General features: G+C 42.1%; 1 protein-coding gene across 1 annotated transcript in view; it reads left to right on the plus strand.

The window, feature by feature from the left end:
* Window positions 1-23715, plus strand: part of dnah1 (dynein, axonemal, heavy chain 1) — a 524711-nt gene that overhangs the window by 296143 nt on the left and 204853 nt on the right. Inside the window, exons 38-39 of the mRNA XM_041191637.1 lie at window positions 655-774; window positions 16497-16655. Of these exons, the coding sequence (XP_041047571.1) occupies window positions 655-774; window positions 16497-16655 (279 nt within the window). The remainder of the gene's footprint in view (window positions 1-654; window positions 775-16496; window positions 16656-23715) is intronic.

Raw genomic sequence — 23715 nt, forward strand, 5'->3', positions numbered from 1 at the left:
TCAACTATATATCTAAATCTCTTTTGTAAGGCACTGGATGACCTCTTCAGGTCAGCAAACTTTAGTCTTATTTGCCACCATCTCCTCTGGGTGGCACTGGCTGCATTGACCTTTTGGACCATCTCCTGGGTACTCGTTACTACTGTCATGTGGAGAGAGAGTACCCTGATACGAAACAGGACAATCCTCCTTTTCCCCCTTTCTTGCAACAGCAATTCTATTGAACCATTGATGGTGTTTCCATTATAAGCCTGTACATTGCCAACAGAATTCTCTTCCAAGTTGCCTGAAAAAATGTCTAGCCCTATAAACAGCAGTTGCAGTCCCTTATCCCAATCCCTCACCCACATAACTCTGCCTGTAACTGCCAAATTACATACTAGGAGTTTACAGGGAATATACCTTTATTAGTGACTCCCACAAGATTTGCTGGAAACAACTGTGCTACTCATGTGGAATAGAGAATTACTTAGGAATTGCATTCTATTGACATAAATGTGGACATTACCGTATATGTCGGAGGAAAATACAGCCTGATTTCACCAGGGTTTAGCTATTGGTTTCTTGTTCTTCCTTAGTAAATTGGCACAAAGCATTTCAAAATAAAGCAGCTTAGAGATTGAACTGCCTTTTTTCCTTTTTCTCTTGTCACAGGAGTCCATTTCTTTTGTGCGGGTGTCGGTAAAAGAAGTGATCACCTCGATGGACAGTAATCTTGCCTGCAGCCTCCTCAAACTGTTGGATTGCTTCTTTAAGCCTTTGGTGCCAAGAGAGGTCAGATCATAATAGATCAATTAATCAAAACTCTAGTTATTTACAAAGTCATTTGTGCAATTCTACCTATCTACTCTCACCCTTATCCATCTCACCAACAGTGACTTGATCTCCTGCAAAAGGCAGAAGTACAAAGAAGAGAAACTTAAGCCAATATAGGAAAAAAGCATTGCGAAATCTTTACAACTCCCAAACTGTTCAAACAAGATCCAGGGGGTCAGGGTGACTAGGGGGACACAATCCCCAATACCCATCTACCTTCTAAAAGCAGATATGTTGCCCAAACTCAGAAAAGTATCCAGGTCCATTTTCAATGCTTGCAGCAAATCCACACCCACTGTATGAGGTAGCAACTTGTTCTGTAGCTCAATAGCTGTCTACAGAGAGAGTATCTCCTAACAACTAACCAAGTTCAATGCCAAGATAAAAGCAAAATACTGCAGATGCTGGAAATCTGAAACAAAAACAGAAAATGCTGGAAAAACTCAGCAGGTCTAACAGCATCTGTGAAGAGAAAAAAAAACAGTTAACGTTTCAAGTCTGTATGACTTAAGATTCATACGGACCCGAAACGTTAACTCTTCTTTTTCTCTCCACAGATGCTGTTAGACCTGCTGAGTTTTTCTAGCATTTTCTGTTTTTGTTTCAAGTTCTATGCCAACTTTTGAAAGGGCTGCTCAGGGACAATAGAAGCAGCCTGTTTTTAGACAATTGGGCCTCTAGAATCAGGGACTCTTCATAAAAGGTTAAATATAGGAGAAATTGAACAGAGAGTAAGAGAAACCCCTTAACAGAGTGTTGTAAGGTTGTACTTTTTTCCAGAAACCTTGGTCATTATAAAGAAAAATACCGCATATGCTGGAGATCTGAAATAAAAACAGAAAGTGCTGGTAATTTTCAGGTGGTCTGGCCGCATCTCTGGAGAGAAACAGTGTTAACGTTTCAAGTCCAATATGACTCTTCTTCCAAACTAAAGAATGGTGGAAATGTGATGGGTTTTATGCTGTTGAGAAAGGGGGAGAGGCAGTTGGAGCAGAAAGAGGATAAGGGATAATTAGAGGGCCAGGAGATTAAACACCAAAGATGTCATGGAACAAAAGGCAAAGGGATTGGCAATGGTTGTAGTAAAGAAACATAGGTCCAGAGTAGGTGTTTGACCACAGGATAAAGTCAGCTCATCGATAGCCAAAACAAGATACAGATTGGCACTTGGCAAAAAAAAAACCAAAATGGAGGATAGAGTCTATGGTCTTAAGTTATTGTCTTAAGTTGAGTCTAGAAGGCTATAAAGTGCCTAGTCAGAAGATAAGGTACTGTTCCTTAGCTTGTATTGGGCTTCACTGGAACACTGGCAGGTCAAGGACAGAAATATGAGCATGAAAGCAAGATGTGAATTAAAATGGCAAGCAACAGAAGGGTTAGGGTCATACTTGCGGTCCCACTGAATGTATCTCTTCCTATCTTAACCTTTTTTTCCCCCCTTGTCCAGTTTCTTCCCCCCTACATTCGTGATTCTTCAATTCAACAGTTTCCAGTTTCCTGCCCTAACCATCTCTTTACTATAGACGTCCAATCCCTCAACACCTCCACACCCCACCAGGATAGTCTGAGGACTGCCTGCTTCTTCCTTGAACAGAGGCCCAAACAGTCCCCATCCACCCCCAGCCTCCTCCATCTGGCTGAACTTGCTCTCTCATAGAACAATTTCTCCTTTTGTCTCACTTTCTCCAAATAAAGATATGGTTATGAGTACCTGCATAGCGCATAGTTATGCCTGCCTTTTTGTGGGGTATGTGGAACATTCCTTGTTTTAGTCCTCCTACAGCTCTTTTTCCAGTACATTGATGATTAAAACAGTGAAGCTTCCTGCTTTCGTATGGAACTGAAAAAAAAATCAATTTTGCTACCCTTCTCTCAACTTCACATGGTCCTTCTCCAACACTTCCCTTCCTTGACTTTTCGGTCTCCAATTCTGGGGATAGAGTGTCTAATAATATTCATTACAAGCCCACTCACTCCCACAGCTACCTCAACTACATTTCCTCACACCCTGCTTCCTGTAAAGACTACATTCCATTTTCCCAGATTCTCCATCTCCATTGCATCGGTTCTGATGATGCTACATTCCACGTTGGTGCTTCCGACAAGTCTCCCTTTTCACTAAACCAAAGATTCCCCCACACTGGTTGACAGGGTCCTCAACTTTGTCTGACCCATTTCCCATACTTCTGCCCTCACCCCTTCCCCACCCTCCCAGAACCACGATAGGATTCCCTTTGCCCTCACTTTCCACCCCACCAGCCTACAAGTTCAAAGGATCATCCCCTACCAATTTCGCCACCTCCAGCATGATACCACCGCCAATCACATCTTCCCCTTCCCTCCCCTGTCAGCATTCCAAAGGGAATATTCTCTTGTGACACCCTCGTCTACTCCTCTATCACCCCCAACACCTCATCCCCTTCCCACAGCACCTTCCCATGCAATCGCAGGAGGTGTAATACCTGTCCTTTTTCCTTTTACCTTCGCTATCCTCACTGTCCAAGTCCCAAAATTCTCCTCCAGGTGAAGCAGCAATTCACTTGTACTTCTTTCAAGTTAACCAACTGTATTCACTGCTCACAATGCAGTCTTCTCTACACTGGGTAGACCAAACACAGACTGGGTGACCACTTTATGGAACACCTCCGCTCAGTCCACAAGTGTGACCTGACCTTCCGGTCGCTTGCCATTTTAATTCGCCATTTAATTTGCTGGAGGAACAGCAACTCATCTTCTGATTGGGCACTTTACATTCTTCTGGACTCAACATTGTGTTCAACATCTTCAGATCATGAGCTCTGTTCTCATCTTGATTTTTTTTTGCCAAGTGCCAGCCTGTATCTTGTTTTTGCTTTCAGAAAGAGTTGACCTTTATATCTGCTACTAACACCTACTCCAGACGAATGCTTTTTTCTTTACTACAGCCATTACTACTCCCTTTGCCTTTTGTTCCATGACATCTTTGATATTGAATCTCCCTCCCCATCTAAACTTTTTGTTCCACTTGCCCCTCCCCCCTTTTTTAACAGCACAAAATGTATCACATTTCCACCTCTCTTCAGTTCTGAAAAAATCATATCAGACTCAAAATATTAACTCTGTTTCTCTCTCCACATGCCATGATGCTGATGCACTCTACGTTTTTATTTAAGAAACTATGGTTTCAACTTTTAACTTCCTCACTTGGTGGAAACTGGGTTGGTGGAGGACAGGACAGCTGGTGCTGGTTAAAATGGAATGCAGAAACTTACTCTTTTCTCATCTGATCTGTTGTTTTGCATTCACTACTGTATCCAGGAGTTCATTCCATGTACCGGTTACTCTATATGAAGTAAATCTTCCTGAAATCAGTCCTAAAATTACATTTAGCTTAATCCTTTCTTAATCCTGTCTTAATCCTTTTCCACTGAAACACCTGGAATAAAAATAAGTATTAGTGATGATGGCCATTAAACTATCAGAGTCTCATAAAAATGCATCCGGTTACTAATGTCCTTTAGTGAAGGAAAACTGCCATTAACTGCTCTGAGCTCTATGTGACTGCAGGTCCACAGCAATATGTTTGACCCTTAGCTGCCGTAACAGAGAGTAACAGGAATAAAACCAGACAGATCACTCGGCTTCAAACTAGGCATCAGATTTAGATACAAGAAAATCATGCCCAACCTAGTCGATCCTGTAAAGTCCACCTTAATAACATCTGGGGACTGATTTGCCCAGCTGTCTCACAAACTTTTTTTCTTCTTTCATGGGATGTGAGCATCACTGGTTAGGCCAGTATTTATTGCCCATCCCTAATTGCCTTGAAAAGGTGGTGGTGAGCCGCCGCCTTGAATTGCTGAAGTCCATGTGGTGTAGATATACTCACAGTGCTCTTAGGAAGAGAGTTCCAGGATTTTGACCCAGCGACACTGAAGCAATACTGAAAAGGTTCCAAGTCAGGATGGTGTGTGGCTTGGAGGGGAAATTAGTAGATTCTCGTGCCTGCTGCCCTTGTCCTCCTAGATGGTAAAGGTTGAGGGTTTGGAAGGTGCTGTTAAAGGAGCCTTGGTGAGTTGCTGCAGTGCATCTTGTAGATGATAAACACTGCTGCCATTCTGTGTTGGTGGTGGAGGGGATAAATGTTGAAGGTGGTGAATTGGGTGCCAATCAAGCAGGCTGCTTTGTCCTGGATGGTGTTGAGCTTCTTGAGTGTTGTTGGAGTTGCACTCATCCAGGCAAGTGGAGAGTATCCCATCACACTCCTGACTTGTGCCTTGTAGATGGTTGACAGGCTTTGGAGAGTTAGGAGTTGAGTTACCCACTGCAGAATTCCCAGCCTCTGACCTGCTTTTGTCACCACAGTATTTATATGGCCAGTCCAGTTCAAGCCTAATCAAGCCGCAAACTGAAATAAATGAATGTATACTTCAGCCGATGTCTCAGACTCCTCCATCACCATCCCTGGGTATGTCCTGTCTCATTGGCAGGACAGACCCACCAGAAGTGACAGTACAGTGTTTTACAGTCACAAAGGAATAGCCCTGGAGTCCTCACCATTGAATGTGGACCCCATGAAGTTTCAAGGAAACTTCTGGTTACCACCTACTGCCTCCCTCAACTGATGAATCAGTGCTCCTCAATGTACTCTGATGTTCCCCACCCAGCGTATATTCAATGTTTTTCATCAAGAGTCAGCAGCATCACCACTAAACAAGCTGGTTGAGTACTAAAGAACATAACTGCCAGCCTGGACCTACAGCATGTGGAGAGAGAAACAGCGTGCAGGAAAAAAAACTACTTGACCTCATCCTTCCCAACCTATCCGTCACAAATGCATGTATCCATGACAGTATTACTAAGAGTGATCACTGGGCCGTCCTTGTGGAGACAAAATCCTGTCTTCATACCTTCCATCATGTTGTGTAGCACTACCACCAGGCTTGATGGGATAGATTCAGAACAGATCTAGCAGCTCCAAAATGGGCATCCAGGAGGCGCTGTGGGCCATCAACAGTAGCAGAATTATATTCCACCACAATGTGCCACCTCATTGCAGGAGAGTATGCCAGAACCAGCATTAGTCATATCTAAGATGAAGTGTCAACCTAGTGAAGCTACAGCACTGGACTACATTCAAGTCATACAGTGGAAGCATTATGTGATAGACAGAACTAAGCGATCCCACAGCCAAGGGATTTGATCAAAATTCTACAGTCCTGCCACATCCTGTCATGAATGGTAGTGTGCAATAAACAACTAATGGAAGGAGGAGGCTGAATATCCTCATCCTCAATGATGGTAGAGCTGAACATGTGAGTACAAAAGACAAGTCTAAAGCGTGCCAACCATTGTTAGCTTAAAGGTCCCTAGCATCGTAGATGCCAGTCTTCAGCCAATTCCATTCACTCTGTGAAACATTAAGAAACAGCTGAGCACACTGGAGACAGCAAAGGCTATGGGCTCCAACAATATCCTGACTGTTATACTGAAAACTTGTGCTCGAGAACTAACCATGTCCTTAGCCAAACACTTCAAGCATAGCTACAATACTGGCATCTACCCAAGAATATGGCATATTGCCCAGGTGTCTCATGCCCACAAAAGACAGGACAAATCCATTCTGGCCAACTACTGCCCAATCAGCCAACTCTCAATCTGCAGCCAAGTGATGGATGATATCATCAACAGTGGCACTTACTCACCAATAACCTGTTCACTGATGCTCAGTTTGTGTTTCTTTAGGACATCTCAGCTCCAGACCTCATTACATCTTTGGACAAAACTTGAACAAAATTGCTGAATTCCAAATGTGAGATTAGAGTGACAGTCCTTAACATCAAGCAGCATTTAGCCAAGTGTGACATCAAGGAACCCTAATAAAATTGAATACAATGGGATTCAAAAAAACATCTCCACTGGCTGGAGTCGTACTTAGCACAAAGAAGGATAGCTGTAGTTGGAGGCCAATCATCCCGCCCCATAATAACGTTACAAGAGTTCAGGTGCCTCATGAGGACATAAATGGGAATTCTCACTGATGATTGCAGTGTTCAGTTCCATTTGCAAATCCTCAGTAATGAAACAGTAGGTGCCCGTAAGTAGCTAAACCTGGATAATATTCAGACTTGAGTTGATAAGTTGCAAGTTTCATTGTGTCATCCAAGTGTCTGGCAATGGCCAAATCAAGCAGAAGCGAAACTAATCATCTCCCCTTGACATTTAATGGCATTAACTGGCTAAATATTGTAGCTGCAAGAGCAGGTCTGAGGTTGGGAATTCTGCGGTGAGTGACTCACCTTCTGACTCCCCAAAGCCTGTCTACCTTCTACAAGGCACAAGTCAAGTATGTAATGAATGCTCTCCATTTGCCTGGACTTCTGAGATCCAAGAACACTCAAGAATCTTATCACCATCCAGGATAAAGCAACCTGCATGATTGGCTCTCCATAATTACCTTAATCCTTCATTCCATTCACACTGTGGCTGCTGTGTGTACTATCTACAGTACGTGCTTTGATGATGGACTTTGGAATCAAGATCACAGTTTCTAAATTTGGGGATGACACCACATTTGCGGGGTCAATATTGAGGACTGCAACCAATTACAGAAGGACATTAATAGACTTAATAGACAGAATGGGTAAATAATTGGCAAATGAAGTTCAACACGTGAGGTGGTAGGAAGTATAGGAAGGTCACTTATCACTTGAAAGATGTGAATCTAGGTAGGGTAGAAGAGTAAAGAGATTTTGGAGTACAAATACACCAGTTGTTTGGTAAGTTTCCTTTCAATTTTATCTTTTGCTTTTGCAGTTTCCCTTTAAAGGGCTGCCTTTTAATTTGTCCCTTGATTTGTTAATTTAGTTCATTTGGTTTTGACTTGAAAGAGTTACACCAGATGTTTAAAGTTGTGCCACAGGTTAGCAAGGCCAAATATAAAGCAAACTGGGGTTTATTTCTAGATGGATAGAATTGAAAAGCATATAAGTTATGCTAAACCTAGATTGAACCTTAGTTAGACCACACTTAGAGTACTGTGTGCAATTCGGGTCACCACACTATAAAAAGGATATAGAGACACTAAAGAGGGTGCAGAGAAGATTTACAAAGATGCTATCAGAAATATGTGGGTATACATGTCAGGCTGGGTATCTCTTCTCTTGAAAAAGAAGGCTGACCTAATAGAAGTCTTTAAAATCTTGACAGGTTTTGACAGAGTGAATATAAAGAGAATGTTTCCACTTATGGGGAAAAGCATAACCTGAGACCATCAATATAGAAAGTCACTAAGAGATTCAATAGGGAATTCAAAAGAAACTTCTTTACTCGAAGAGTGGTGCGAATGTGGAACTCCTTACCACAGGAAATGTTTGAAGCAAATAGCACAGATGTATTTAATGGGAAGGTAGACAAACACATGAGGGAGAAGGGAATAGAGGGTTATGATGATAGAATTAGATGAGGAATGATGAGATGAGGTTACAGTGAAGCACAAATGCCAGCATGGATTGATTGGCAGAATGCCCTGTTCCTGCATATCCTATGTTTTCAAATATGTAAAAGCTCACCAAGGTTTCTTCGATAGCATCAGACAATCAGGTGACTGCAACAACATAGAAGGACAAGGACAGCAAGCACATGGGAATACCCCCACCTGCAAGTTCTCCAAGTTACACACCATCTTGATTTGGAAATATATTGCCATTCCTTCATCATTGCTGGGTCAAAATCTGCCTATATAAGCAATGGGACTGCCTTCTCCAAATAGATTACAGCAGTCTAAGAAACTAGCTCACTGCCACCTTCTCAAGGACAATTAGGAGTGGGGTAATATATGCTGGCTTTGCCAGCAACACCCACATTCCCATGAATTAATCAAAAAAGGTACTATCTAATAGATGCTATTACCTCCATAAGATCATCTTTCAGATGATACCTTTCAAAGCTAAAGAGCCAAGATTTCTTCAGTTTATGCTCTTAACTGAGAGCTCCAACACTCAGGATCATTCTTGTGACATCATCTCCAGGTTGGATTGTCTCTCTTATTTCTTGGAGGTCAGAAATGGATGGAGGTGCTTTTAGTAGATCACTGTACATTTTAATCATGACTTCCACTAAATTGTATTCTGCTGTTTTAGCTATTTGGTTCAACATCATCTTGGGTTTTCAAATTGGGGCTCTGTATTAGTTGAACATCTTGAGCATTAAGTCTTCTAGGACAGATAGTTCTCTTTCAGATTCATGGATTACGGGTTTTATCCTTTTCTCTGATGTGCAACACTTATATTTGTCTGTATTAAATCTCATCTGCCCACTAACTATTTTTTCCTATATTATTGTGTTATTTCTGAGCCATCTCCTTCTGATTCCACTGCCCCTCCTAGTTTGGTATCTGTAGCATATTGCATGGCACAATTGAAGAAGACCAACATAAGGTATAGCCAGTTGACGAGAACAAGTTTATAGTGTCATTATGTGCTGCAGATACTCAAACTCCATCACATTAAGATAATGCATGAATACATATCACCAGTTTGCTTTGGGTTTCTAAGTCCTATTCATTCATGTAAATTATAAATAGATATAATTTATCCGTAAGGCACCCCATTCAGTAGTTTCCCCCTTCAAATGTTATCCTTCCATCAAGTACTCATTGTTTTCTGTCTCATCAGTCAATTTCTTATCCCTACCCACAATTTACACTGAATTCCTACTGATTTTAAATTAACTGTTAAACTTCATGGTGGAACACATTGTAGGCTTACCACAGTACTCTTGGAGTGTCACTTCCTCAAAGAGAGTAGGTGAATTAGACAATTAGGGTCCTCTTCTGAATGCATGCTGTGTGCTATTAATTTGGTTATTGCTGTGTGGAAAAGCTTCAAGTTTTCACAAGATAATTATCATTGCAAAAAGAAAATAATAAAACAGCTGGGCTGTTTGGCACTTCAGTAGAAAGCAACTGGATTTGACTGAAGCAAAACTGATTTGTTTGTGATTAATTTTGTTTGTTTTATAATTCTATTTTGAATATGGACACCACATTAGCCTATCCAATATTTCCCCCCACTTTTCAGTGACTATCTTATAATGATTGTCAGTGCTTTATTAAACTTCCGGTCCCTTTAGCATTTTAAGGCAAATGTAATCTACCCCTGCAGATATACTAGTTTTTAACCCTTTTAGTATGTCTGCAACTCTGCAACTACCATCTCAGTTGTAAAGATTTTAATCTTGCTTGAGACAACTCTGGGGAGGATATATGTCTTCCCTTATGCATACTTGGAGGAAATAATTGTTCAGAATATTTGCTACCCTCAGTTTTGAGCCCACTTACTAAAGGAATATGTAGGAACTAAATTAAAAATCTGGCCCTCACTCAAGACTATTACCTGAACCACAAGCTAATAGGTATAGGGATAGATAAATCAGGAATGTGAATGCAGGGCTTAAAGATGTTCCATTCCATGGGATACTGGTACCAGCATTGGGACAGGATAAAACTGTACACTTGTACCATTGGGATAGCTTCCTCCTAAACCAGCCTGGGACCAGAGTAGCAGAAAGTATAAATAGAGTTGTGTTTAAGACTCTAAACTAACAAAATGGGGGAGGGATCTTGTAAAATTAATATAAGACCTGAAAATAAAACAAATAAGAAATAAGACTAGAGGTCAGAACAAGGTAAAGAATAAGAGTAACATAAACGGTCAGGGAACGACACAGTTATAAAGCCCAAGTATAAAATGACTGTTAAAAGTAAAGTGAATGGAACAATTAATGAAAGCAAATTAAATTTCCTGCACAATGATGTGCATAGCATCTGAAACAAAACAGGGGAAACTGCAGGCAATAACGTGAAGCAAAGTGTTAGACCCTGAAGCAGTCTGCTGAATATGAGGCAAGACCAGGACAATATTCAGCCTTGGGCTGATAAGTGACAAGTAACATGCATGGCAGGGAATGACCATCTTCAACAAGAGAGAATCTAATCATCTCCCCTTGATATTCAATGGCATTACTATCACTGAATCTCCCACTATCAACGTCCTGAGGGTTAACATTGACCAGAAAATTAATTATACCAGCCATATAAATACTGTGGCTCCATGAGCAAGTCATGGGCAGGGAATTGTAAGGCAAGTAACTCACCTCCTGACTCCCCAAACTCTGTCCATCATCTACATGGCACAAGTCAGAAGTGTGATGGAATACTCTCCACTTGCCTGGATGAGTGCAGCTCCAAAAACACTTGAGAAGCTTAACACTATCCAGGTACTGCTTGATCAGTACCCCATCCGCCAACTTAAACATTCACTCCCTCCACCATCGACGCACACTGACAGCGGTGTGCTATACAAGATCTACTGCAGCAACTCACTATGGCTCCTTCGACAACACTTTCCAAACCCGTGACCTCTACACCTAGGACATGGGCAGCAGACGCGAGGGAACACCACCACCTGCAAGTTCCCCTTCAAGTCACACACCATCCTGACTTGGAACTATATTGCTGTTCTTTCACTGTCACAGGATCAAAATCCTGGAACTCCCTTCCCAGCACCACTGTGGGTGTACCTACACCACATGGGCTGTAGCAGTTCAAGAAGGCAGCTCACCACCATCTTCTCAAGGGTCTTGAAGCAATACCCAAATCATATAAAAGAATTAAATAAAAGCATAATATAGATACTTGAATCGTGGCTACTTAAAGAACATGATTGGCCGTTCAATATTGTAGGATTTAACATATTTAGAAAGGATAGAGATGAAAGAATGTGGGTGTGATGGGGTACTGTGCTAATTAAAGATTACATAATGGCAGTAGAAAAAAAGGGACATAACTAACATTTTACTGAGGATTTCAGGACCCATATATTAGGATGAAAAGCAGGAATTGAACCTGCAATTGCAGGCGGAGAATCAGCTTGACAATTTTACCAGAGATAGCCTTCTAATTGGCCACGTGTGGGCCTTTGTCCAATTAAGGACAATGGACAGGCTCCTGATGCTGCCAGCGCATTCAAAGGACTGGCAATTCTGAAGCCTGAGCAGAACTACCAGGAGAGGTGAGTGCTGCTGAGGCAGGCAGGAGATCTTAGGCGGCTCCCAATGGAGTGAGATGTTTGCCAGACCAAGAGTTTTTCAAAGGGCAGTAGCAGCAGAGTCTTTGAATATTTTTAAGGCAGAGCTGGATAGATTTATGATAAGCAAGGGGATAAAAGGTTATCAGGAGTAGGTGAGAATGTGGAGTTGAGGTCACAGCCAGATCAGCCACGATCTTATTGAATGGCGGAGCAGGCTCTAGGGGCCAAGTGGCCTACTCCTGCTCCTAATTCGTATGTTCGTATGTTACAGACTGTGGCTGAATGCAATTCTGCTGCTGCTGATGGCTCACAGCTCCACATGGATGTCCGGTTTTGAGCTGCTACATCTGTGCTGAATCTATTCTATTTATCCTGGTGGTAATGTCACACAACAGGATAGATGGTATCCTCAGAGTGAATACAGGATTTGGTCTCCACAAGGACTGTGTGGTGGACATTCCTACCAATACTGTCACGAACAGGTGCATCTGCAACAGATAGATTGGTGAGGGCAAGGTCAAGAATGTTTTTCCTTCTTGACGGTTCCCTTACCACCTACCAAAGGCCTGGTCTGGCAGATATGTCCTTCAGGATTGGTCAGTAGTGATGCTAATGGGCCATGCTTGCTGATGGATATTAAAGTTCCACACCCAGAGTATATTCTGTACCCTTACCACTGTCAATGCCTTTTCAACATGGAGGAGTACTGATTCATCAGCTGAGGGAGAGTGGCAGGTGGGAATCAGCAGGAGGTTTCTTTGCCATGTTTAATCCAATGCCTTGAGACTTCATGGATCCAGAGTCAATGTTGAGGACTCCAAGGGCAACTCCTTCCTAATTTCAGACCACCATGTCACCACCTCTAATGGGTCTGTTCTGCCGGTGGTACAGGATATCCCAGAGGTGATGATTGAAAACTATGCAACATTGGTTGTATGATTTGGTATGACCATGACATGCTGTTGCTTTCCCAATTTTGGCATAAGTCCCCAGATGTTAGTAAGTAGGACTTTGCAGGGTCAACTGGGCAGAGTGATCCATTGTCATTTCTGGTGCCTAGGCATTAGGAAATAGAGATAGTTTAAATAAGTTACATTGATACTTGTAGATGTTAGGAATGAGTTTTAGCTTTAAAATTTAAGTTTAATTTGTATTTCTGTATCAGTGTGTTAAGAAAGGTCAAGTGGACTTTTAGTCTCACTTTAAAAAGGTACCTGCATTTCTCATGAGGTTTTTTATAACTGTTGCAGCTAGGTTAAGCTAACAAGAGTACAAGAATTGGGCTATTGCCTAATAACAGGGGTCCAGAGAGGCAGGTCGCTCCCATAGACATATACAGAAGAGAAACAGCAGTTTGATTTTGGAAGCCGTTGAGCACAGTTGGTTTTGAAAGTAGCTGCTAAGAGAGACTGGAGCAAAGGGGACAAATAGGCAGTCTCAAGCTAAAGAAAAGACTCCAAAATCCAAGGGAGTGGAACAAGAGAAAGTCCCAAGCAGACCTTCCAGTCAAAGAACGGACAGAAACCTGGAAAAGGCCCTATTAGTAAAGTTAAGAGTGAGGGGGAGAGAGGATTTAAAGCGAGAACAGTTTGCAAGAGGCAAGAAGATCTAAAGAGACAACGGAAGGTCTGTAATTCTTGGCTATGGGCAGTGGTGTACTTTTGATGGCTGAGTCGATGAGAGAGAGTGTGTGGAAGTCAGCTTGAATGCATGTGGTGACCCAGGGAAGAGGAACATCAGAAGGAGAGTTCGAAACCCTGGAGGTGGACCGTTGCGGAAGGCGTCTGAGAAAAAGCATGGGTTTTGGAGAAGATTCCAGAACGAGTTCTTGGAGAGTGTGAAGGATGGAATGCATTGAGACCGGTTGGCTTAAGATGTGACATGCGTGTGGGGGGAGTTGAGGAGAGACCCATTGCATCTGTCTGGGGTGGCATCTATCACTTGGTTTCAGACTGTGGTGTGTCTGACCACAGGGTGCTTATTGGTACATGGACTGTGTACTTATTGTGGACATTAGAGTATGATAACTTTTGTGTAACTTGGGTTATCCTTATGAATCTGTATATATCTGTAAAGGTATAGTTGTGGTGAAGGAGTAATGTAATATAGTTCATCTTTTCTTGTTGAATAAATGTTCTATTCTTTCGTTAAAAGTTTATTAGCTGACTCCAGTGATTCTGTTCAGTAGCCCCACTCCACATATCTAAACAAACAAATTAAAAGTTAGGATCTATCAAGCTGGGTTCCACTCTGGGATCTGGCATATCCAAGGGTAGCCTCAGCTGGGGAGCATAACATAGGTCAATGACAGGTGGTCAGTTTGGTTTTATTCTTTCTCAACATTCCTGTAGTGGTTTTGTACGACTGAGTGGCTTGCTAGGCCATTTCAGTGGACAGTTAAGATTTAACTATATTGATGTGTGTCTGGTGTCACATGCAGGCCATATCTCCAGATTTCCTTCCCTAAACAGCGTTAGTGAACCAGATGAGTTTTTATAACAGAATGGTAGTTTCATGGTCATTATCACTGAGACAAGCTTTTAATTCCACCTTTATTAATTAGTTAAATTTAAATTCCACAAGCTGTTGTGGTGGGATTTGAACTCCATTCTCCAAAGCATTAACATTACTACTGTACTACCTTCCCTGTTTGGTCTGGGTTTGCTGGTTTTAGGTATATACTATTTCCTACATAGCATTATGCCTTTAAAGGTGTTCTGCACTCACATGTTATTGTACTGCTCAGTACATTTTTATTTTTATACTATTTTTACTGCAGCAATAATTCACTTCCAATTTTTAAAAATAATTTGTTTCCTATTGCTCATTATCAGTTCTTTGTCATATTCCAAAAAAAACCTAATAATTTAAGGAGTCAAAAGATTTCTAAGATACAACCAGCACCAGTGTTTACAGGGAGGATTTGAAGAGTCTGAAAATGGCTAAAGAACCCAGCAAAACTGGGGTTGTGGAGATCCTGCCGAACTTAATGGCGGGACCTCATTATTATTTTTATGCAGTTTCCCATCCAACAGCAGGCCAAATTTAAGAAGAACTGATGGCCAGGAGGGAATGTCAGCAGTAGCAGCCCATGGAGATGGACCCCATCAACTGGGAGCAGTGTGTTGGGGATGCATTCTTTAACTCCCTGATACTCCCTCCCTTTGTTGAGGGGTAGGTTATTATCAAAGTCAATTATATTATACTTTCATTTAAAAAAATCAGTGGTTCCCACACCTACTGACGATAATTAGGTAGGACAGGTGCTGTTAAGACAACAATTTTATCTCTCCTAACACTCTGGGCCTAGTTGACTTATCCATCGCTAGTGTTCTCTCCTTGGCCGCTTGCCAATTGTTGAACTTTCCCAGTTGCCAGGCAGGAAACTGCACAAAAAATTATAATGAGGTCCTAACAATAAATTTGGCAAGATCTCCACATTCTTGGCCTCTTTGGGTTCTTCAGTCATTTTCAGATTTCCCAGCACTCCCTTTCTTCCCCATAAATATCAGGGCCATTGTATTTTAGGAATCCATTAACTTGTCAAATTATTGTTGATTTTTTTTGGAACAAGCCGAAGAACTGGTAATAAGCAATAGGAATCAATTAAAAAAAAAACGCTTTGAAAGCGACCAATATTATTATCAGATCCATGGTACAAAAGAGATGATCAAATTATTCAATTAAACTTCTAATCACTCTTCCTTCTTCCCCTTCCTTCATCATCACCATGTTGAAATCAAGATTCATTATATTGTTTCTTACTGATATTGCCTGTTTCCGTCATGCCACAGCTCATCTGCTGCTGAAGCCCCATCTTTGCCTTGTCTACCTCTAGACTCAAATATTTTAATGCTCTTCTGGTCAGCCTTTCATCATCCACCCTCTTTAATCTTGAGCTCATCCAAAACTTTGCTGCCTGTGTCCAAATTCACACCAAGTCCCAATAATCCTTCACCTCTATACTTGCTGATCTATACTGACTCCCAGTTGAACAGTTGAAAATTTTCAAAATTATCACCCTGCTTTCAAATTCCTCAATGATTTTGCACTTCCCTTTCTCTGTAACCCCCTCGAGCCCAGCAACCAATCAAGGTATCTGAGCTCAGTGCAAATTTTAATTGCTCCACCATTGGCAGATATGCCTTCAACTTCAGAAGCCCTAAACTCTGGAATTCCTTCCATAAATCTCTCTGCCTCTCAACCTCTCTATTCAGTAACATGCCCCTTAAAACCTACCTAATCTAATATCTCCTTATATAGCACAGTGTCAAATCTGTTTGATAATGTTCCACTGAGATGTTTTACTACGGTAAAGGAGCTATGTAAATGCAAGTTGTTCCTGCACAGATGCAGGCTATTTGGTCTATCGAGTCTGTGTTGAACTCCAGCTTCTTTCCCTACATTTGAAAACTGTAGAATTCTTTCCTGGCTTTGGCTTTTGCTCCCACCTGCCTCCTATAAGCTTGGCATCACCATCCATTATTCATGGATTCACTCTTTATTCTCTATGATTCCTCAAATCTGGCTACTCTTGCATTGTGTAATTTAGCATTTCAACTGCATTTCTCAATTAAAAAAAAATAAAGCATCTTATCTTTCTTTGAACAGGGAGAGAAAGGCCCTCCACGTGAAAAACTGAAACTTCTGGGTGACTTAATAGAGCCATGGTTTATTTTCTCCTTGGTGTGGAGTGTAGGTTGCACTGGTGATGCTGCAAGCTATTTTACTTTCAACAACTGGATGAGACAGAAGATGGCAAATGAAAAGGTATGTTTATTTTAATTGAATTGGCTTATTGAGGTAATCAACTCCAGCATTGGAAAGTCAATGGTTTAAAATTCATTCCTTTCAACACACCAACACTGTTCCATATTTTTTTTTCTTTCTACCTTGCCACCAAGGCACATTCACGTGTAACTAAAATCTCTGAAAGCTTCATGAAGTTTTTGCCAGCTCATTGGCCTCAAAATTCCTCTTGAGATCTAATAAAAGAGTAATTAAGTTTGTTTTCAAATGTGATTTAGAATAACGGCCTGGATCTTCCAAGAAGTGGCAATCATCATCAGACTGCCACTCCGCTCAAACATTCTCCCCAACTTAACACCATTCCCCATTTCTTCTGGGACATTCTGAGCCCAGCTATCCCAGAAATGCGAAGCATAGCATTCCTTGGGGAACTCAGTCACAGGAGAGTAGGGCCAGGGGGAAGTCAGGACGTGCTGCCTTTTTACGGCACCAGCTACGTATGGTAAGAAATGTCAGTTTGAATGTTAATGAATGGGTCAGTGGATGAATGAGTGAATGGGTATCTGGTGAGGTGGTAGGTGGGTGAGGTGGTAGTCGGGTGGTCAGGAGGGTAGTTGGGTTGGGTCTGGAGGGTGTTTGTAGTTGGGTGGTCAGGAGGATGGAGGGAAAGTTTGGTGGTCAAGGTGGTAATTAGGTGATTGGGCCTGGCTGGGTTGGGTGGTTGGATGGTTGGGGGGGGTAGTCGGGTTGGATCAGTGGGGTAGTCGTGGGGTCAGTGAGAGTGATTGGGGGGAGTGGGGGAGTCAGTTCCCTAGTTACTCAGGAGTTAGACCAGGTTTTAATCTGTCTAACATTTCCTGGGTAACTATTCAGTTAAGTACATCAGAACCGTCCAAAGTCTCTGACTCTAACTCAGAGTCGGAGACATTTGTGGAGGGTCCCAGGGAGCAGGAGAATTGCCCATCAGAATTGAAACTTCGCAGGTAATTCTCATGTAGGTCAGCGCATCAGGGCTTCCACAGGGTACCGACGTGCATCCTCAGTCATATGTCTGGTCTCCAACAATCTGGAGACTGGAAGATATGGGCCAATATGGCTGGAACTTCTGATGTGCGGAAACAGCATAAGCCTTATGAACAGGAAACTGGATGATGCCAGTTCCCTGATCATTTTGTACAAAGGCCATTTGCAGCTTTGAATATATCTCTCATACAGAATGAGCAAGGGCTTTATTAAGCATTTTCAGTAAATGTATGCATGCCACACACCAACCACCTCCCCCACCCCCTGCCTCCACTCACCCAATAACACTTCTGATTTTCAAATGGAAATCCTGCCTAGCATTAAATCTATCCATTCAAATAATACCAAAGCAAATACTGCAGATGCTGAAAATCTGAAGTAAAAACAGAAATTAATGGAAATACTCAGCAGACAGGATCTTTGGAAAGAGAAACAAAATTAATGTGTCAAGTGAATGAACTTTCATCAGAATGGAAGAAGTTAAAGTTCTTTGCTCTCCCTTCCCCTTTTTCTCCTGGCTCTGCATCTGCCCAAAAGCTGATGAATCTACAACATTTTCCAGCCAGCCTTGATTCACGTGAAACACCAACTCTGTTGCTTTCCCCACAGATACCATTTGACCTGCTGAGTGTTTCCGGAACTTAACATTCTTATTCAATTGGATGTTTTGTTCTATAATAAGTATAAATACCTTTAGAGTATTTACCTGGTTTAAAAATAGAAAATGCTGGAAACTAGTTCCAAATACGAGTTTTTAGTGCTACTTGCATTGATAGAGACATTTTAACATGGTCTGTTGTTATTCTTTGATAATCCTTTGATGGTATTTATTTACTGATTATAATTTATTTCATAAATTTGATCAATTTGAATTCACATGCTTGCTATTTACAGAAAATAGCCATACATACAAAAATCAGTTCTATCTGGTAAATAAGAGTACACACGCATCCTAACAATTAACTCCTATATCTGCACCAACCAATATCTTCTCAGTTACATCCACACACTAGAAAATTCCACTGTAACGATGAGTATTACAGTTTTACAGTTTTTTTTGTCTCTAGGCTAGGAAACTGTAACTTGGTATTACTTTACAGTACTAAATTGTAACTTAAACTAAATAAACTAATTGATTAATAAAACTAGAACAATCAATTCAATTAATAAAACAATTAACTAATCAAATCAACAAATAAATAAGATTAAATAGACAGGGCAGGGTAGGTGGTGTGCTGTAATTGCAGCATGTGGTTGTTTGTGGAGAACATTGCGATCTAGACAACTATATCTGCTGTAAAAGTCTGCGGCTTGAGAAGCTTTGATTTAGGCTTGATGAGCTGGAGTCTGAGCTAGAGATATTGTGGGGCATCAGAGAGGGGGAAGAGTCAGTCTGACACCTTGTTCCAGGAGGTAGTCACACTCCTTAACTTAAGTAGAATTTTAGAGTTGCTCAATGATCAGCGACAGGGGAGCTGTGACTCCCAATCAGGCAGATATGGAGGTCCAGGATGTAGTAGTGGAGATGTCCCAGCTCTTGACTTTGACCAACAGATACAAGGCACCTGCCACTTATGTGCATGAGAAGCAGGGCTGCAGGGTGGATGTTTTGTTCTATAATAAGTATAAATACCTTTAGAGTATTTACCTGGTTTAAAAATAGAAAATGCTGGAAACTAGTTCTAGTTCCAAATTGACCATAACACAATGGTGCGGTAAGTCGTTCAAGTGAGGGGCATAAAAAAGGCATGGGGTTATAAGGAACAATATAGTCAGAGGAATAGATACTGTTCTCTGCAACCAAGGTCAGAAATTTGAAAGACTGGTGCCAGGGTGAAGGATATCTCATGGCTGGAGAAGAACTTTGAGTGGGAGGGCGTGGATCCAGCTGTCGGGATCCACGTATGAACCAATGACATGGTAGAATTAGGAATTATGTTCTGTTGAGAGAATTTGAGAAGTTAAGGTTCAAATTAAAACACAGAACCTCAAAGGTAATACTCTTGGAATTGTTACCTGAGCCAACATCAATTGGCCTAGGGATAAAAAGATTAGAAGATTAATGGCATGGCTGAAAGAGTGGTGTGGGAGTCTTCACATAATGGGATTTTACATAATGGGCATACTGGGGAAAGAGGGAGCTGTTCAACTGGGACAGGCTGTACTTAAACTGGGCTGGGAGCAGTGTCCTGAGAAATCAAATTATTAGGGCAGTAGACAGGGCTTTAAACTAATAAAGAGGAAATGAGAGCATTCAGGAAAGAGTAAATTGTAAAATAAAAACCAGCAAGGGAAATGCCAGGGCTCTGGGACAGAGCAGCATTTTGGGTAAAAATAAACCATCTGGGTCAGGAATAGACACTGAGAGTAACAAAGGTAATAAGGCATTGGTGACTAAGGTGATGTCAAGGAAATTAGAAAAAGGTCAAAGCTAAAGACACTATATCAGACCGAATGCCTGAAGCATTCACAACAAATTAGGAAATTAATAGCACAGATAGAAATTAATAGATTTCATGAAATAGTCATTATGGAGACTTGGGCCTGGATTTTCAGCTCAGTGTGTGGGCATGCACCTGACAGGCCCTAGCGTGAAATAGCATGCAATAACGTCGGGCAAGCATCCCAAGGTCATCGTGCACTCGCGCAATCTTTCGCCCGCTGACAATTAAGAGGCCTATTAAGGCCCTTAAGTAATTAAGTTGCATTTTTCACTGCCTGCTCAACTTTTTGGTTGGCGGACAGACAAATAGGCCAGGCAGCCTTTGCAATTTTAACAAAACTTCATCCACAGGCGGGATGTGGTTTCCAACGGTTACTAAAAAGACTATTAAAACATTTTAACATCCTTTTTTACATGCCGCTCTTCATGTGACTGAGTCACATGTAAGGACATGTTTATATTATAGGTAAAATGTTTATTTTGCATTTTAAAATCCTTCAGCCCCCTGAGGCAGCTCTGTGCCTTCAGGGAGCTGTTAGTTCTCCTGTGCATGCACACACTTTAGTGCTTGTGCTCCTCCCGCCCCCATCTTGGCAGCACTGAGGCCCTTAGTACGCCTTTCACACTAGCTGGCCGTCAATTGGCAAACCTGTGTGAAATTGCAGTTGGAGCCCGATCACGGGCAGCGGTTGGTTTTGTGGCCGTTCCTGGGCAGGCCCACCCAACAAGGGGAAAATCCTCCTCCTGGTTGCAATGTGACCAAGGTAAGGAACTAAATAATCCAAGATACTTAAATTTTAGAAAAGTTGGGCAAAAGGGAAAAGGAGCAGGGGTATCCTTGATAGTATAGGATGGGACAAAGACAGTATAGTGAATGGACCATAGCTCAGAAAATCAAGAAGTAGAACCAATTTGGATGGAGCTAAGAAACAACAAGAGGCAGAGAATGTTTATAGGGCTTCTAATAGCAGTTGTAGTGTAGGGAAGAATATAACTCAAGAAATTTGAGATGCATGTGAGAAGGGTAATACAGTAATCATGGGGAAACATTAATCTTTACATAGACTGACAAAATTTGAAGTAATAGTGTGGAGGATCAGTTCATGAAATGTATGCTATTTTTCTAGATCAGTATGTTAAGAACCAACTAGGGAACAAAAACAGCAACAACAATTTATATTTCTAAAGTGCCTTCAACATAATAAAATGTCCCATGGGGCTTCACAGGAGCATTATAAAACAAAATTTGACATCAAGCCATATTAGAAGATTTTAGGCCAGATAACCAAAAGCTTGATTAAAGAGGTAGATTTTAAGAAGTGTCTTAAAGAAGGAAAGCGATGTAGAGAGGGAGGGACTAGGTAAGTCAAGACGTGGCTACCAATGTTGGATTAAAATCAGGGATGCTCAAGAGGCCAGAATTAGATGAGCACAGATGTCTCAACGAGTTGTGGGCTTGGAGGAGATTACAGAGATAGGGAGGGGTGGGGCCATGGAGGGATTTAAAAACATGACAACCTTAAAATCAAGATGCTGCTTGATTGGGAGCCAATTCAGGTCAGTGAGCACAAGGCTGATAGGGGAACAGGACTTGGTGCAAGTTAAGACAACAGACAGCAGAGTTTTAGAGATAAAAGCAAAATACTGTGGATGCTGGAGATCTGAAACAAAAACAAAAATAGCTGGAAAAATTCAGCAGGTCTAACAGCATCTGCAGAGAAGAATACAGTTGACCTTTCGAGTCCGTATGACTCTTCATTAGAACTAAGGAAATATAGAAATGTGGTGAAAAATAAGCTGGTTGAAGGGGGCGAGACAGGTAGAGCTGGATAGAGGGCCAGTGATAGGTGGAGGCAAAGAAGAGTTTGCCAAAGATGTCTTAGACAAAAGGACAAAGATGTGTTGACGGTGGTGATATTATTTAAGGAATGGGACAATGGTGACATTAAGGATAGAAGGCAGGACAAGCAAGTGACAGCTCTAGTGGGGGTGGGGTGGGGGGGAAGGGATCGAGATGGGCTAAATGGTGGAGATAAAAACGATAGATCGAAATAAATTTAAAAATAAGTGGGAAAAGAAAAATATATTTTAAAAATTATAAATTATTGGAAAAAGGGGGATCGGAAAGGGGGTGGGGATGGAGGAGAGAGTTCATGATCTGAAGTTGTTGAACTCAATGTTAAGTCAGGAAGGCTGTAAAGTGCCTAGTCGGAAAATGAGGTGCTGTTCCTCCAGTTTGTGTTGAGCTTCACTGGAACATTGCAGCAGGCCAAGGATGTGGGCATGAGAGCAGAGTGGTGTGTTGAAATGGCAAGTGACAGGGAGGTCTGGGTCATGCTTGCGAACAGACCGAAGGTGTTCCGCAAAGCAGTCACCCAGTCTGCGTTTGGTCTCTCCAACATAGAGGAGACCTCATTGGGAGCAGCGAATGCAGTAGACTAAATTGAGGGAAGTGCAAGCGAAGTGCTGCTTCACTTGAAAGGAGTGTTTGGGCCCTTGGACGATGAGGAGCGGGGAGGTAAAGGGGCAGGTGTTGCACCTTCTACGGTTGCATGGGAAGGTGCCATAGGAGGGGGTTAAGGTGTAGGGGGTGATGGAGGAGTGGACCAGGGTATTCCGGAAGGAATGATCCCTGTGGAAAGCCACCGGTGGTGGGGGGGGGGGGGGGGGGGGGGGGGGGGGCGGTGAAGGGAAGATGTGTTTGGTGGTGGCATCATGCTGGAATTGGTGGAAATGGCGGAGGATGATCCTTTGAATGCAGAGGCTGGTGGGATATAAGTGAGGACAAGGGGGACCCTATCATGGTTCTGGGAGGGAGAGGAAGGAATGAGGGCGGATGCCCGGGAGATGGGCCGGACACAGTTGAGGGCCCTGTCAACCACCGTGGGTGGAAAACCTTGTTTAAGGAAGGAAGAAAGACACATCAGAGGAACTGTTTTGGAAAGTGGCATCATCAGAACAGATGCGACGGAGGCGAAAGAACTGAGAGAACAGGATGTAGTCCTTACAGAAAGCGGGGTGTGAGGAGCTGTAGTCGAGGTAGCTGTGGGAGTCGGTAGGCTTGTAATGAATCCCTTCCCCCCACCCCACCCCCACTTGAGCCATCTGTCACTTGCTTGTCCTGCTTTCTACCTTTAATTTCACCATTAGCACATTCCTTACATAATATCACCACCATCAACACCCCTTTGTCCTTTTGTCTATGACATCTTTGGTAACCTCTTCTTTGCCTCCACCTATCACTGGCCCTATGTTCAGCTCTACCTGTCCCACCCCCCTCAACCAGCTTATATTTCACCACATTTCTATATTTAGTTCTGATGAAGTGTCATACAGACTCGAAACATGAACTGTATTCCTCCCCGCAGATGCTATCAGACCTGTTTGAGTTTTTCCAGAGTTTTAGAGATGCTGTACAGTGGTTTGTGGGTGAATGTTTAGTGAAGACAAAATTGGATTCAACTGTCAACCTCTCAGTTGATATTCTGCTGACACTTGCTGTCTAGTCTCACACAAGAGTGGCTGGATGCCACCAATACCCATGGAAATGCAGCCCAGTATAACCAGTGTATGAAGGATTGAGGAGGAAGGGAGAAAATTAGCAAAATTAATCTC

Source organism: Carcharodon carcharias, chromosome 7 (genome assembly GCF_017639515.1).
Source record: "Carcharodon carcharias isolate sCarCar2 chromosome 7, sCarCar2.pri, whole genome shotgun sequence".
NCBI lineage: Eukaryota > Metazoa > Chordata > Chondrichthyes > Lamniformes > Lamnidae > Carcharodon > Carcharodon carcharias.